The 16,859-nt window shown below is 41.0% G+C and overlaps 1 protein-coding gene across 1 annotated transcript in view; it reads right to left on the bottom strand.

Moving 5' to 3' along the window:
• Positions 1 to 16,859, bottom strand: part of HEATR5B (HEAT repeat containing 5B) — an 84,807-nt gene that overhangs the window by 36,377 nt on the left and 31,571 nt on the right. The window contains exons 16-21 of the mRNA XM_026649512.2: positions 14,556 to 14,731; positions 13,505 to 13,610; positions 9,703 to 9,893; positions 7,472 to 7,631; positions 5,046 to 5,235; positions 2,803 to 2,972 (exon numbers count right to left, since the gene is read on the bottom strand). Coding sequence (XP_026505297.1) covers positions 2,803 to 2,972; positions 5,046 to 5,235; positions 7,472 to 7,631; positions 9,703 to 9,893; positions 13,505 to 13,610; positions 14,556 to 14,731 — 993 coding nt within the window. The remainder of the gene's footprint in view (positions 1 to 2,802; positions 2,973 to 5,045; positions 5,236 to 7,471; positions 7,632 to 9,702; positions 9,894 to 13,504; positions 13,611 to 14,555; positions 14,732 to 16,859) is intronic.

Here is a 16,859-nt window from a genome sequence, read left to right as displayed (position 1 = left end):
CATTGTGACTGGAAGCACAGGGAATAAAATTTGACTCTAGACCAGTGTTTCTCAACCCGTGGGTTAGGACCCAAAACTAGGTTGTCAGAATGTTTCAAAGGGTGACGTGGCAGCTCCTGTGGCTCTGTCCCGCTGGGCTCACTTCCCCGCTTCAGGCACTGCAACCTCTGGGGTCCCCGCGCCACTCAGGTTTGGCCCAGTTGTCATGATGACAGGAGTCCGGGTAGGCCAAATTTGAGTGAGTGGCACTGCAACCCGTGAGCCAGGTGACAACTCCACTCACACAAATTTGGTCCAGTCAGGGGTGCGGGAACAAAGCTGAGCGGCGCTACAACCCTGGAGGTTGCAATGCCCAGAGCAAAGAGGCAAGCCCAGCCAGCCCCACAGCACAGGAGCTGCAGGAGCCACCACTGTGGAGTTAGTGCTGGGCAGGACCAAGCCAAAACCACCTAAGGGCCTCCACCACCAGACTATTTACTGGGTCATGACAGACCATAAGCATTTACAAATGGGTGCTGAGCCCCAAAAGGTTGAGAACCACTGCTCTAGTCCAGTTTACATCATGCTTTAACATTGGTTACAAACTGTGAATACTAGGATCCTGTATTCTACCAGTGACAGAAATTACAATTTTCAATAAAATGGCCACCAGCAGTCATTGAATCACTCATGACAACTGTCATTAAAACCTTTTATGTTCAAATCTAAACCACAGTTTATACCACATATGTCAGTAAGTACTTCTCAACATGAGAGCTTCCAGATTTCTGTGCTAAGTAACATTTGCTTGTAATATGCTTTGAATCGCCTCGAGTACAAGTAAATATTTTTCTTCCAAAAGAATTCTGCAAGCGCCCAACTTTTCTTGAGAGGAAGTAGCTGTACAGGGAACTGTATGTTCTTCAAGGGAGGAGAAAAAGAGTGCTCTTTTAGAAACTCTAATCCCGAGTTACCCCGGGGACATATTTTTTAATAAGTTGAATACACATTTGCCTTCCCTCTATTAGCTTGCTACAAGGGTGGAAATTGCTTTCCCAAATGAAAGGTCATTGGGTGTACAAAATATTTAACACTAGGCCTTTATTTAATTCATGAATGTCTGAAGGTTTCAATCTTGAAAAACAGACTTTAAGAGATCCTCTAAGTATCATCCTGAAGTTGTTGCAATAGAACTACAACAGAGAAATTTAGGATTTACATTATTGGAAAGATTATTCCCTGCTTTTAGTTAAAAAAAAAGAAAAGATGATGAAGTACAGAGGCAGGAAGGAATCTGAAAAGCATTATGGAAAAGATTGGTTTAAATTTGATACATGGTGTTGGTTCCAAACAGAAGATAAAAGCTTGTCACTGTTTTCTCCTTCATTTAATGGGGTAGGATTTTCAGCCAGTCCTCTATTCAGCCACCAAGTCCACATTTTACTTGTCCAAACAGCTGTGGGAGCATGTGCAAAGCCATTTGCAGGTAGGCTTATCATGGAGGGAACAAGATTTTGAAAGCAAAAGGGAGGGAAGGAAAATTAAATAGTTGAGGGTTTATGATGGAGCAGGGAAAGGACAGCAGAATGGCATGGAAAAAGATTTCAATCAGCAACAATTACACCTTGGGTTAACTTCATTGTCTATAATATTCCCACTGGGAGTTCTAGTCATAAAGGAATTGACAGAGAGAATTATTTGTCACAGGATGTGGTACATATCAGCCTGTTATTTACACTTAACAGAAGGGCCCACCTACATCGGTGCTGAGCAATACCTTTCCCTTGGAATTCTCTGCACTCTGACAGAGTATGGGTCATGCGGAATAAGAGTGCACCAGTTACGCAAGTCAAGGGGACATGTGCTACATGGGGGGAAACTCTAAGGAAAAATTGGACAGCAGATTACACAAACAGGGAAAGTCCCAGGTTCAGTATAAATAGGCCTGGGAGTCCTTTGGTCATGATCAGTCCTTCAATAAGATCTGTGAAGAGTCTGGGACACAGGTGGCCAGGGATGGCTTAAAGGGAGGGTCTCTCTGAACGTCTGAGCAGAAGTATACTTAACTCCAATTTATTTTTTAAATTTTCATCCAATAGTTTTGTTTAGATCAAATTTTGGATTTTACAGCCCTTGCATCACTTCCTGGCTTGAGGCAGGAAAGTTAGTGCCGTGTTTATTGAGACAAGTGACAATACTCACCTGAGCAGCAATGGAGGAACTTGGGGACAACAGCAAGACAGATTCTGCCTAGGACTCTGATAGAAGGAGCTATGCCACTTTCCCCACATACACTTCCTTTCTAAGTAGTCATAGGAGATAGGGTCCCCCAAAGGTCTCCTCTTTTTCATTCGTTATTTTATATGCCTAAGACTTGTTATTGTGTATTCCTCTCCTTTCCAAGATAAACAGCCCTAGGGCCTGATTCTCATTTAAACTAAGGCCACTTTACACCACTCTGGCAGAGTAAAGGGATTTAAAGTGAGTGTAACTATAATCTAAGCCCACATTAAGGCCCCTCTACACACCCAGAGCAATGTAAAGTGGCTTTAGTGTAAATTAGAAACAGGTCCCTAGTCTTTTTAATCTTGGATAAATTTTTCAAAAGTGCCTAAATGACTTAGGTGCCAAAGTCCCTTCATTGATTTTCAATGGGACTTCTGACTTGGGAGCCACTGAGTGCTTTTGAAAACTTTGCCCCTCAACAACGTATGTATATTCCCCCATGGGCTGCTAGCCATTTCTCTTTCCTTTCTGCAGGCCTTAATGCTGAACTTTCCAGCATTAGGGATGTAGGACAGGACAGACATATTTTACACTCACACAAAGGCTGGGAACCAGACTGGATAGGTTGACATGGCGGGGTGCAAACATGTGAAGCTGTTGAAGGCAGGATATGGCAGCTGCCTGAACAAGAGAGTCCGAGTGATCTTGTGTGATCGCACATCCCACCAAGCATGAAGAGCGGATTGTTGAAATAGTAGCTCCATTACCTAACAGAATAAAGAATCCTTAACAAAGCAACTTTTTTGTATAACTGTTATAGATTTTAACCTTTTAATCACAAAACTTCAGAGATGTGAAGTCTTTGTAAATTACATACAGCATCACTCTTAAATACCTATACAGTACTTGAAGTTAACAACTGTATTACTTCAAGAGGACTCTGTATACAGGGTTAGAACTCGCTTTCCATTTTAGCCCGATTTTGACACTTACCCCCTTAAAGTTCCAAAGCAATCAGCTAGCCCCAAAAGTCCTTTAAACCTCAAATTTTACACAAGTGATCATTAGCCAGAAAAATGTTGCGGGCATTGTTCAGTTAGTCAATATTTCTCAGATATGGCACTTGTTAAAATGAATTAAGTTTCAGGTTTTGGAAATCTATTTCATTTAGTAATCTTGGATAAGATTGCATGCATAGACCCATTTCTTATAATATCAGATATAAAATTTTAGAGTTATTTGCTATGGATTTAGTTTTAAACTCTGAATACTTGTCACATTTTGGAAGACTTTATATTTTTTGCTAGTTTTGGAGCAGTTTAATATATTAATGTACTGGTGGAGTTTCTTAGCTCCCTCAGTTGCATCACTTGGATTCAACAGGTTACAGACTACACAGAATATTTGATTTAAAGACTATGTTGTCTTGCATTTCAACAAGTACCATTCATCATCTTTACAGCACAACTATAATTACAGCAAAATGTTGTCTTTATAAGAAAAAATTCTGAACAATCTACATTTGTATATATCAATACTTTTAAAATATCTCCTAAAAATCAATAAGGAAATTCCTAGGCAAAAAAGTTAAGATACAAGTACAAGACTGTAGTTAATAAACATATGCGAAAGGCAGGGAATTTATAATTGAGGTTTCACTACCAGCCTCATCTATGGCACCTTATCAGACCCCATACCATGTATATCCTCCAAAATCCCCTTTGCACCTTAAAGAAAAACCACCATACATCATCTTTCTTTCCAGTTTGGACCACGTACCCTCAGATACCACACTGTAAATATGGTCAAGGTATAAAGATCTGAGAATACTGAGACTGGAGTTAGATAATTTTGGCACCAGTTCATATAGCCACCTGTTACATATATGGCAATTTCCTGCAATATCTTTGGGAGTTCTTACTATATTAAGCTTATGTATCATTGTGAGCCAGGAATTGTATGCAATTCCACAGGGAGGGTGACCACAGTTCAGTGGGGAGTGATTAGGCAAATTCACTCAGGTCTAACACCTCCAGAGAAGTAGCACCACCTGGAGAGGCTCACATATACTAGTTCAAACTGGATTCCTCAGTGACCAGACAAAGAAAGGAGTTTTGGAAAAATAGCCTAAGTTTAAACTATCTCAGGGCCTTCTATCTGATCTAGCTAAGAGACAGGACCTTCTCTGACCAAGGTGAGCCTGGGGATGGGGGAAATCCTTGTGAAGAGCTGGAAGGGCTGACACCTACCAGAGCCTAAGGCTGAAGTTGGGGTGACCTTTGGTAAGCTTTTTAGCATGCATATAAGGGTTTTTTTTATAGCTTTTATATGTTTTTTTCTGTAATGCTTTCACCTTTATAAGCAAGCACATTTATTCTTAAGAGCTGTGTGGTAACTTGTAACTGCTGCTGATTACAATTGTTCACAGCCTTCAAAGAGAAAGCAAAGTGCAGATGCTGGACTGTTTAGGCAGTCTGGCTTGCTGGAGATATCACAGAGTGGGCAAGGAATTGTGTAGCCTTGAAAATCCCCTGTCACGAGGGAGAGAGATGAAGGTCTTTACCCAGGAGAGTTGACAGTTGAGGAGCTAGGAGCCTAGAGTGGGTGCCCTTGAAGGATCATGGAGGAGGAAATACAAGTGCAGTTGCCTTGAACTGTGTCACCATCAATACACACAGTGCAGATGCAGTTCTACAGACCCTACACACCAATCACAAATGCCTCACTATCTGCCACCATGCAATACTTTAACAGCCAGCTGACATTAAGAAAAAACAACATCTATCCTATCTATTTATAACCGTAACTTCATCTTAATTAAATTGCAGATTAGAACTTACCTTGCAGCTCAGGACCAACCGTAGTTATTATAGCCCCAAGACATCGACCCAAACACTGATGTACTTCTGTATGCGATGGTGGAACCGTCAAGAGCAGGGTAAGAACAAGAGACAGAGTAGGCTCCACATATCCCCGGTACATTGGCCCACTAGAGTCCACTATCAAGGCAAGTGAATGGAGAGACCAGGTCTATAATAAATCAAAGAGATTTTTGGTTTTGAGTCATACAAGTTTGTTTAGTTTAGAGTTTTGAGGATTTTTTTATAGTGGCTATGGCTCTGATCACCCTTGTCTAAACATTTCTATTTTAACCCTCTGTTTTTAAGAATGTCTTCGTCACCCCATAATCTGGAACATTCACTTCTGGGCTGAAATTTCCCAGGTTTGGTCTTTGCCTGCAGGTGAATTTTTGTTTGTTTGAATAAAAATGGCTAAGCTGTTTGAGAATGAGAAGAAAAGGATGCATGTACTTTTTCCACTATATAAAAAAGTTTGACACATTTTTGCATAGTTCTAAAGCCAAAACTGGGGCAGAAAGTTGAAATTAGACACAGAAGTAGTCCTCGGGAAGAAGTGCCTGAGCCAATGGAAACAGGTTTTCATTTGAGGTTATGGACAGTTGAAATTCTCAGCTTGCATATACAGTACATTTTGCACTGAGTTTTCTTTCTAAACTCTTAAAAGTGCAGCTAAGGAAGGCCATGCTGCTCACATGTAGTTAACTTAGCTGCATTGGAGAAAGGTAGTGAAGGGCAGAGCCCTGGCCTCATTCACTGAACACCCTGTAAGATACACTATGGATGAAGCAGGGTGCCCTTGTCTCATTTTCTACAAAGGTTGTAGGGAACAAGTTTCAGGACTGCTAATGTTCACAGGAAAAGGATTCCCTCTCTTGTAGGCTGCAAAGTGTGCAGGACAGAGTGTTCCAGTGGCATTTACCAAAATAATTTTAGATTATGATTTTTCCCCCCACTCGACAAAAATGTGGGAAGTTCCATAAAAAGAAAAAGGACTACCGTAAGAGGAGGTTACAATTGCACAGTTAAACATTTAAGTTAGCTGGTCACACTGCCTTTATTCTGCTCCTACAGTCTAGTTACATGATCACATAATCTCTCTCAAATACATAACACTACTTATTCTACAATGTTAGATACTAATGTTGCATCTTATAAAAAATTTTTCATTCTTTTTACTGTTTCATTCTATTTATTGTAACACTGCAATATCTTTTTACTGATTTAGAGGGAGGATTTTAAAGGTTCAAACGGCAGTGTTACATGCCTAATTCCCATTTAAAGTTAATGGGGATTAGGCACCTAATTGCCATTTGTATCTTTGAAAATCTCCCCCTTTGATTTCTTATATTTTTATACGGTAGTAAAAAATTGATTACATTTTATTTGTGAAATAATATGCAAGCCTTTGTTTAAAGACTAACACGATGCATTCACAGAACAGCAGAAATAACATTTCACATGCAACCTGAACTTTGTCAATATCTAACTTTTGAGAGCTTAACTATGGAAATTTATGAGGGTTGGTTTTATACATACATATATATTAATCATTAAACAAAGCAAATCTTATTTTTCCAAGTGGCAAGTTATGTTTAGAAAAACTTCTCTCAATCCTGTCTCCTCAGAAAGAGGATTACCTCTACTCCATGTTCTCTAAAGTTAATAATTAAAACAAGACACTGGTGGTCTGCGGTTCCATGTGACTGAGGTAGCAGAGGATGGGGGTCCAAGCTTAAAGTTCTGAGCCATTAAACTGCCTCTTTCTGTGGGTGAGACACACCTTCCTGCTGATGAGGCATAATAGTCAGTAACCACTTCAACTAATAATTTACTTTGGAGTAATGGGGAAAAAGAATGAAAAAAATCTCCTGATATGTGGTGTAGTTACACTATAATCTTTTGAGAATAATATTTATAGGCAAGTAATTTTCGTTTCTTCAAAGTTTTTATTTATATCTTTCTCCAGAGGGTCTTTTACTATTTTATTTAACTGGCTTTGTAGAATTCATTGCCAAGGGATATCATGAAAGCACCTACTTTCCTTTAAGATTCTACTTTAACTTACAATACATTTGTTTTCCCAACTGTCTTATAATTGATTTTAATTCATTGTTCTATAGAATGGAATAACTTATTTACATCTTGAGATGACTCAGCATAATTAGGCACTTGCCTAAAGTAACCGTTCAAAGTCAGGTTAGTTTGTTGTTCAGCACACTGCACCATAAAGTCCCTAAAGAAACTGTATTTGGGACAAAAAGATCTCTCTCCCCCATTTAGACTTATACTCCTTGGGACATGGCCTGACTATTTTTTCTTTTGTGCAGCATTTTCTTTGCTGTTGACAGTAATATATTAATCTTAAACCCTACTGGATGGTTTTAAAATGCCTTTTTGTTTTATACCTGGACTTCAGGTGAGGTCCCATCTTGTGCCAACGCCAACAGAATACTGACACTGGTTTTCAGATGCTGTCCAGAACCTATTCCACCCACATAACGATGGAGACAGCCAAGAGCCAACGAATGACCAGTTCTTGACACAACATCTCGAGCAGATTTTAACCTATCAAGATTAAAGCATAAATCAAAGTATTTGCTAGATTTGTAGTTGAGGCAAGGATTGTTCAAGTGTCAGAAAAATAACAAACCTCAGCTCTCGTCTGTTAGTTTTGTTAAATCAAAAAAAAAAAAAAAAAAAAGTAGAGACTTTCTGGGAAGATATCAATGAAAAAGACAGGAAACTATTTAAAACTTTCTCATTATTAACTCCTCATATTCAGTTGCTTGTAAAGTTATTCTGATTTTACTATAATTCCTTTCTTCTCTTCTGGGAAGTATTTATTTCTGACATTTTAGATAAGGAATATTTTTGTGACTGACAGGACACATGATTCTCTTAAACTGTCTACTCTTCGCTTGAATGAAAATATGAAGAGACATGGTGGAGGACTGACGGGAGTGCAGCTGAACCCTCTGAAATAGTGACAGCTCACTTGTTAAATCTTTTTAGATCCCACTGCTTATCACTGCTATGAGTTTTATTATGAGGGTTTATTTAAATAATCTTTTATTCAAAAGAAATAAGGGGGAAAGTAGCAAGACTTTGAATCACCAGATTACATAAGTAGTGACATGATAACTTTTCTGATGGATGCTTGGCAAGATTTGAGCCCCCCACCTCCCCATCTACTGCAGCTATGACAACTGTAAATAATTAGGCTGTTAGCTACAATTGTTCTCCAGTAGTCACGGAGAATGGATACCTGTAAAGAAGGAAGTGAAGGGTAATTTCTCTTCTTTCTGTGTGTAAGACCGTAGCACTCTAGGCAATAGACAAACATATAATAATAAATAATAAAAGGCCTCCAATAGATAATACAAGAATTACTTAACAATATGGACAAATTGAAAAATCCATTTGATAAAATGGATCTTGGAGGAGAAATTATGGACAAAACCATAGTGCTTGGAAAATCATGGGTTCTCAAGGGAAGAAACAAAGTCTTATAAGCAATTGTATTATAAAAACAAAGTTCAAATTCTGAATACTGAAAATCTTGAAAAATGCTTAACATATGAAAATAAGTATCCTTGAGATACTTAAACTATCTAGAAGATCTCTTGAGAATAGCTGAGGATAATAAATTTTACTCCTTTAGAAAAAAATCTTACCTATAAACATAGAATGAGAGCATGTGTGAATCTAGGTGAAAGCAGGAAGAATCTGAACTCTCCCTTACAGTTTCTGATACTGCTTAGTTTGCCAAGATCCAGGGGTATAACTCTAGGTAACTTTTGCCTTATTTATGATAGAAACAGAGTCTTGCCTTGAAATGACATCACTGAAGAAACAAATTATTTCACAAAAAGAATGTCCCCAGATGGTTTTTGGCCTATTTGAGTTAAGCTGATTCCTCCTTTATAAGAAAGAAAGTTTTTATACTTAGAAGTTGCAATCTCTTTTGCATTTCTGCAAACAACAACAAAAGACTTTTTATCTTTTTAGAGATGGACAAGTTAAAGCCATTCATAAAAGGGAAGCTGAATTTAACGTAACTGGATCATCAAAAGACCAATTTCCGTTTTAAAGGAAATACACTAAAATATAGTTCACGTACTCATCTGAGGAAAAACTGGACACACTTATCTTCCTGAATCTTTAGTACAGACAGATCTTTAAAGGCCTAATTGGTGATGGGGAGTCCAATGGAGTAAGGAAGCAAGTCACTGTGGGCCAACAGAGAAGCCAACTCCTAGGTGCTAAGAAAAGGTGTTGATGACATAAGGCTACCAATATGCATTGTTCTGGGTAACCCCACACTTTACACATACTTAGAGTCAGCCATGTTTATTTTATCTGAAGCAGTTTCTTCATCCTTAAATAGATCATCAAGAACTATTCAACAATACTGTTCCGGAGTCCAAACATTTCAATCAGTTAATGTTCACTCTTGGTAACAGCATATGAAACAACTCAGGATCTATAAACCTGATTAGGCCTCCCAACCCAAAGTGGTCAGGCATGAAGGAAATATACTTAAAACTATCATTATCATATTTAGCAGAGACATTTTCTGAACATGTTTGAATTCTATTTTTATTTCCTTTCTTGAGGCAAAGTGACAACAACTTACTTGTCAAAGCTGAATTGAGCCATTCTGGCAATGAAAGTTGCTTCTCCAACTACCTGAGCCATTCTGCCAAGTGCCTCTCCTGCTGCACATCTCAAAATGGGATTAGGATTGTCAAGGGCACCCATAACCAACGTCAGAGCAGATTTGCGGACTTCTTCTGGTCCTAATGTGCTTTTATTCTCAGCTAAACCCTATATGAACAAATGGGAAAAAATATTTGACCAAAAGAAATAAAAGTATGTTTTGACATTGGTTGCTGAAATCAAGTTTAAAACAGTTTAAACTGATATTTTTACAAGAAGAGAATTCACTAATAAGACAGGCTACGTAATTTTTGAAGTGATGTCTTATACACAGCTGGACATATCTTACAACTCACACCTTGAGAAAGGTGTTTAATTTCTACTTCTCTCCCTATTTTCCAAGGGTTTTTTCTTTTTTCTTTTAAATAAGATTAAAATAATGTTACCTGTTAATACAAATAAAGAAACAAAATGAAGACTACACGAACACCCAACTACCACCAAAACAATATTCTGCTTCTGCCCCAAAAAGCAAAGCAACTAGTTTCCTCCAAAACCAACAGCAATCGCATTGCATGGTTCTTTGCTAATTGTTTTCCATGAGCCAGTTCCAACAATACAACTTGATGGGTTGGCTCCTCTCATAGACCAGACAAGCAAAGCAACAGCCAATGAGACACTGCAGTTTTCACACACTTAACTCCACCTCCTTCTATCACTCTCACTCCCCTGAGCCCCTCACCAGCACATCACGTGGAGAACTTCAGAACTGTAAGCTGAATCATTGTAAAAACCAACATAACTTCAGCATATGATAAATCAGCTCTTCATGATAGTGAAGGATAGTCCAGACATCTGCACTGTTGTCTCTAATATATATCATATGGCATGCTGCTTTCTGAAAGAGTATCTGGTGGTCTAGGTTTTAGGGACTTGTAGATATAATGACTAAGGGAAGAAGAGAAAGGGAAAAGAACTCCAGAAGTAAGCCCTGTGTCACAAAATCATGCATTTGTGACCAGACTGGAGGAAATCAGAAATTTTCCCTGCAACAGTCAGGTAGTCAGACAGAAGAGAGTAACACTTTAATGGAGACTTTGCCCAGATGCTAGTGCTGGTTGGAGATCATGTTAGCTTGTCTCAGTCTACCAAACAAGTGATTCAACAGTTAGCCACTGATTCATAACTATAGTCTTGCAAATAGAAGAATCTGAACACTGCCTGGAAAAACTGCTAGAGCAATATCCCTTGAAATGAGAAAAAAAAAGAAAATTAAGTCTCCTGGGAGAATTTTCTTCTGGTCTAAACTGACTTAGAATTGGTGGGTCCAGTTAGTCTCCAATAGTATTAAAGGGGACTAATAATCAATTTTGTTTTAACTGAAAAAGACCACATTTCCAATCAATGAACTTCTGGGGTCACTGTTAATGACCTGATGACACTGGCTTTCATCTTCATGGAGTTCCGAGCAAAATCTATTCAGTACCAGGAGACAGAGGGCGTACACGGTCAGAGGAACAACAATGGTATGATTTCCCATTCCTCTGGCAAATAGGTTACTGGATGCTGAAGAGAATGAACTGACCTGATAGGCTGTCGCATCAAAATCAGTACACCACAATTTAAAGTGTGTGTGGTAGGGGGAGGAAATCTCAGCAGGAGAGGGCTAAAGTCAGCAAAGCAATCTGTTACCCGCAGGGAAAAAGTTTCACGTTTACTAGGAGTGGACTGTCTGTAAGAAGTAGAAAAATCCTTACTTTGAAGACTGTTTATCTTCCAGTCTCTGCACCTGTGAAACCTGCCCCCAAGGAATCCCTCTTTGGAGTACCCTGTACTCCCACTGCTGCAGTCAACTACTTTGAAGAACTGTGAAAACAAGTGCTCTGTGAGAGCCTGGGGCAGAACGTCAGGGCTTGCAGAGTGGTCATAAGAAACTGGATGTAACATGACCACTGCATTAAGTGTATTCATGACTCTTCTCATCCTAATATTCCATGTGAAGGAGGGAAATGATCTTCTCAACAGAAAAGCAAAAATTAATGAGTTACAATTAAAAGTATTAATCTAAGGCTATGTCTACATTTTGAGCTAGGGGCATGATTCTCCTGCTCATGTGCATACACTTGCGCTAACTCGATGAGAATCACACCCCAGCTTGAAGTGTGAACATAGCCTAAAACAGGGGTGGGCAGACTTTTTGGCCCGAGGGCCATATCGGGGTTGCAAAACTGTATGGAGGGCCAGGTAGAGAAGGCTGTGCCTCCCCAAACAGTCTGGCCCCCGCCCCCTATCCAATCCTTCCCACTTCCCGCCCCTGACTGCCCCCCTCAGAACCTCCAGACCCATCCAACCCCCCCCTGCTCCTTGTCCCCTGACTGCCCCCTCCTGGGACACCCCGCCCCTTATCCAACCCCCCTGGGACCCCACCCCCATCCAACCCTCCCGCTCCATGACTGCCCCGACCCCTATCCACACCCCCACACCCCTGACAGGCCCCCCGGGACTCCCACGCTTATCCAACCCACCCCATTCCCCGTCCCGACCTCACCCCCTGAACCTCTGCCCCATCCAACCGCCCTCTGCTCCCTGACTGTCTCCCAGGACTCCCTGCCCCTTAGCCAACCCCCTCGCTCCCCTCCCCCTTACCATGCCGCTCAGAGCAACATGTCTGGCAGCCGCGCCGCCTGGCCGGAGCCTGCCACGCTGCCCTGCAGGAGCACGCAGCCCCGCCGCCCAGAGTGCTGCCCGAGCGGGAGCGTGGTTGCGAGGGAGGAGGGACAGCAGCAGAGGGGCTGGGGGCTAGCCTCTCCGGCCGGGAGCTCAAGGGCCGGGCAGGATGGTCCCGAAGGCAGGATGGTCCCGCGTGCCGGATGTGGCCCACGGGCCAAAGTTTGCCCACCTCTGGCCTAAAAGGAAGAGGCTGCTGAAGAAAAACCAAAGAGGGCCCACCAAAACAACCTGGCTGCTACAGTTGCTACTGACGTCCGTAAAGGCAGGATACAAACTGGGCAAGAGACACAAAAGGGCTGGAGCTAGCTGAATGGTAAGAGTTCAAATGGAAGTCTCATTTGCTGGCATCCTACCTAATTCACAAGAGAGGGGAGTCAACCCATTAACCTGCATTGTCATTATGATGTCAAAAAAAAATAAAAATAAAAAAAAGATATACCAGTGTTACTGAATTAGAGTTAGCTTTACCTAGGACACCCAGGCAGGGGAGGCTCCCCTCACCACAGGATCAAACTCCATCAGACTGGAAAGCTGAAAATTTTAGGTGGTATGTCAGTGTGTTGCACTGCAACAGTCACTAAATTAAAGGACATTTTAGCTATATGAAGAAAATTTTGAAACTATTTTTCTTTTTCTAATCAAGGTAGCAGCAAAATCACATCTTAACACACTGGATGGGAGTGAAAATGCTGGATGACTGCAGCAGCCCGTTTGGTCCTCAAATATGTGAAGGTCAAGGAATATACTATTACCACTCAGAAAAAGAATCAAGTCACTTTAGGAAAAGCACCCTTCCCCCCAAATTATAGGTGGGGAAATAATATGTGATCATGTAGTTAAAGACAGTATCATAACACACATGCACAAAGGAGCCCAATTAAGAATGCACAGGCAACCTTAATTCTGGCTTTTCCTAACTTTTGAGTGCTTGATTTTGCAACCTTAGTAATGATCTTTTAATGTAGTTTTTGTGTTTAACATTATATATAAAAGTCTATAAATCTGAGAATTTTAGTATCTGTCAGTTACAAATTTTTAAGCAGTTTTACCTTCAATGCGCTGAGAACAGCAGTGAAGATATTAAGCTGCACAGCTTGTTGGCGGACACCTTTAGCCTGTTTGACACATTCAGCAAAGTGATCCAACATTTGTAGCCTACAAAAGAACAATTAACATCATCACTAAGAGAGACACTCTTCCAAAAAACATACTGAAAAGACACTAAATTTTGCCTAAAGGGAAAAAGACCAATGCAAAAGAGAAAAAAAAAAGTAGTAGAAGGGTTTAAACAAGGTCCTGTGAATTCTGCTATTTGGCTGCAGAATGTATTGGGCCCTATGAAAATCTTTCCCTGTCTCACCTGGTGGCCTGAGAACATGCTGCCAGGCAGAGGGGGTAAAGACCTGTGATTGGCTCTCTGCTGGCTCTGTCTTGAACTCAGCCACAAGCAAGAGATTGTCATTTCAGAAGAAATGATTGCTTAGAAGAAACAGTGACCGCAGACAGACTTTGCAGTATGACCGGAACCGTGGGGACAGGAGAGAAGAAAAATTCACTTGCCGCAAAATCCTCCACCTTAGACACAATGCCGGGAATAAGGAGAGTGCAAAGTGTAATTCACGTTCTCTCCTTCCACCCACATGCTGCTGAGAAATTAGAGGAGGGGAGGAGAATATGAACTGGCTTTGTGCCTCACCTTTCCCCTAGAGATGCCAGGAATAGAAGGGAATAGAGCCAGCAGGATCCCTATTTGGGTAGCAGTGGTTTGGCACGTAGGCTACAGAGTCTTTTCATTCAGATGCAGATAGACTTTGTCATAGTTATCCATGCCACTGCAAAGCTGAATTACTGCAAAGTGTTCTGCATGCTAATACACCTTAAATCAATTATAAAAATGACCTCACCACACATTAAGTTGAATTTTCAGGGCTGTAAACTAGGAAAAAGATCTTTTACTTCTAACGTGAGTACATGTGATATGGAACCCACTGAGAGAACGGAACACCAGAAGTAGATTGACTTTTTGAGAGAACTATAATCCCATTAAATTAAAAAAGGAAAGACAACCATATATTGAATTGCACATTAACTTAGACTGACCTGTGTTTGTAAGAAACATGAGGAAAAACCACACCAAAGAGCGCCACAGAGGCATCAATGACTGATACTCCCAGGGGAAGGGGGCCAGGCACAGCTTCACCAGCTGGGATGCGCAAATAAATGGAAGACGGGTCATGCTCCAAAGCTCCACTTCCAGATGCACTGTTTGGCTGAAGCTACAAATAACCACAAGATATTAATACCTTCTAAATACATATTTGCACATACTTATACTGAACATACTGAACTAACCAAACTACATATGCAGCAACTTAAAACTACATTACTCACCAGCAGTTAGAATTCTCTAACTACACTCCTACATGCAATGCCAGGCAAATCCCAGAACGTTCAAAGCAGCTAACAGCTTGGTGTGAGCAGTCTCAGTCACCCTTGGTACAGATGTGGTGGGTGAATTAAAGACAGTGACAAAATTTGGTTCTGACAGCTGCTCTGGAAGCAGTGAACACAAAGAGGTATTTCAGGGCAAAAGGTTAAATCGTCATTTCCTCAGCCTGTGCTAGAGGCGGAAAGGCAGCGTAAATCCTGTAACAACTCAAGGAGTAATGATTCCCCAAACAGATCAATTTGTGGTCTAGAAATTGACTTCTGTGACATAATATAAACATCTCTTTAAACTCACCCTCTTATCCAGGTATGCCATCAAACAGCAGCAACCATAAGTGAAAAAAAGGTGAACTTTCTCATATCAAGTATTTATTGTTATTTAAGTGATAAATAATGTATGAAATATAGTTTGAGGCTAGTGCTTCTGTTGTCTCCTGGGCAGGCAGATCAAACAGAAACTGAGTAGTCACTGAGACCTCTTCATGCCTCTTTATACACTGCTTAGATTGTAGTTCCATGCAGGCAGTAGGATGCATGCAGCTCCAAACATTAAAAGCTTTGAACAGGGCTAGGTTTTCATTGATCAGGACATGCAATTCCAAGACAAGGATGTATGGATGCAAGTATTGGAACGCAAATGTATAGAGAAGAGTGGGACAATAAAACAGACTGCTCACCCCAATAGCCTCAAAGGTGAGGAGGGTTAGCCTGGGCCAGCAAGGGAAAGAAGGTCCTTTCCCCTCCCACTCCACATGGGAGCTCAGCTTCCTTGTGGGCTTGAGAAGGGGGAGGAGGCATCCTAACTGACTTGGGCTTCTACTGTACCTTTCAATCCAGTCATTGCTTCCTGTGCACCCAAGGGGAGGGTTTATAAACCCTTACCTCCACCCAGTGTACCATTCTACTTCTGGGAGCAACAGATCCCCTTCCCCCTGAATATTAGGCTCGGGCTGGGTTTGGGGGGCAGCTGTGGGCATCATACTAGTCACCTTTTAGGGGCTGAGGAGTTTTTCCCACACTGCCAGATTGACCTGGACAGAGAGGTATTTTCACCTTCCCCTCAGCAGTCCAGGGACTATGTGGGCAGGTTAGGTTATAGAGTTCATGTTGTCGCAACCTGACAGCATAAATGCTGGAACTAGGGTTTCTGCGGTGCTGCTGCACCCCTAGGTTTGAAATGGTTTCCATTCATATACAGGGCTTAGTTTGGTTCAATGGCACCCCCACTATACAAATTGTTCCCTGCCTGACAGATGCCTAAAACAGAGGAGTTGGGACCAGAATTACAGGAAACATATCCCCTAAAGGTGGGAAATGGAGCTGGGCCTCCTAACATCTGGTACAGTGAAGGATCAAGCCCCTTTCCCCCTCCCCCCTTTAAACTTTGTACAAGAGGAAGCTATTGGAGTCCCAGCATTAATGTTGAGACCAGGATAAAAGTTTTGAGTGAAGAGAGGGGAGGGCACTGAGGACAGCTCTCTTCTAGGTGGCACTGATGACCCGTGCACTGGTTGAGTTATTGCCAGATAATTTCCCAGATGCATTTGACTAATAAAGTTGTGGCCTAGTTAAATAACATTCCCAGTGTTTTATCTTTCTTCCAGTGATGTCTGGCACAAAACACAACTGGACCAATGTTAAGAGTTGATTATCTGCAAAAATTCATTAAAAGGGTCTTCAAAAGAAAAATTTCCCCAATTATTTTATTTTTCACCTGCCTATAAATGTTTCCAATAGCCAAACAGATTTCCTTCAAAAATGTAAGAAGTTCCTCCTACTCCTAATAAGACTTTGTACGTCACCATCCAGATGGAAGGATATGATTTCACACTGTTGCTTTAAGAAGAAAAAAAAAAGTCCCTTTTTGGTATAACACTAGTTGCAATGTACATACTGTGACAACAGTTCCATTATAAACTCCGCTTCTTTTGCATTTTATAATACCTCAGCTGGGGG

Source organism: Terrapene carolina, unplaced genomic scaffold (assembly GCF_002925995.2).
Source record: "Terrapene carolina triunguis isolate 2854851 unplaced genomic scaffold, T_m_triunguis-2.0 Scaffold85, whole genome shotgun sequence".
NCBI classification, from domain to species: Eukaryota; Metazoa; Chordata; order Testudines; family Emydidae; genus Terrapene; species Terrapene triunguis.
This window is presented reverse-complemented; position numbering and strand designations above follow the sequence as displayed.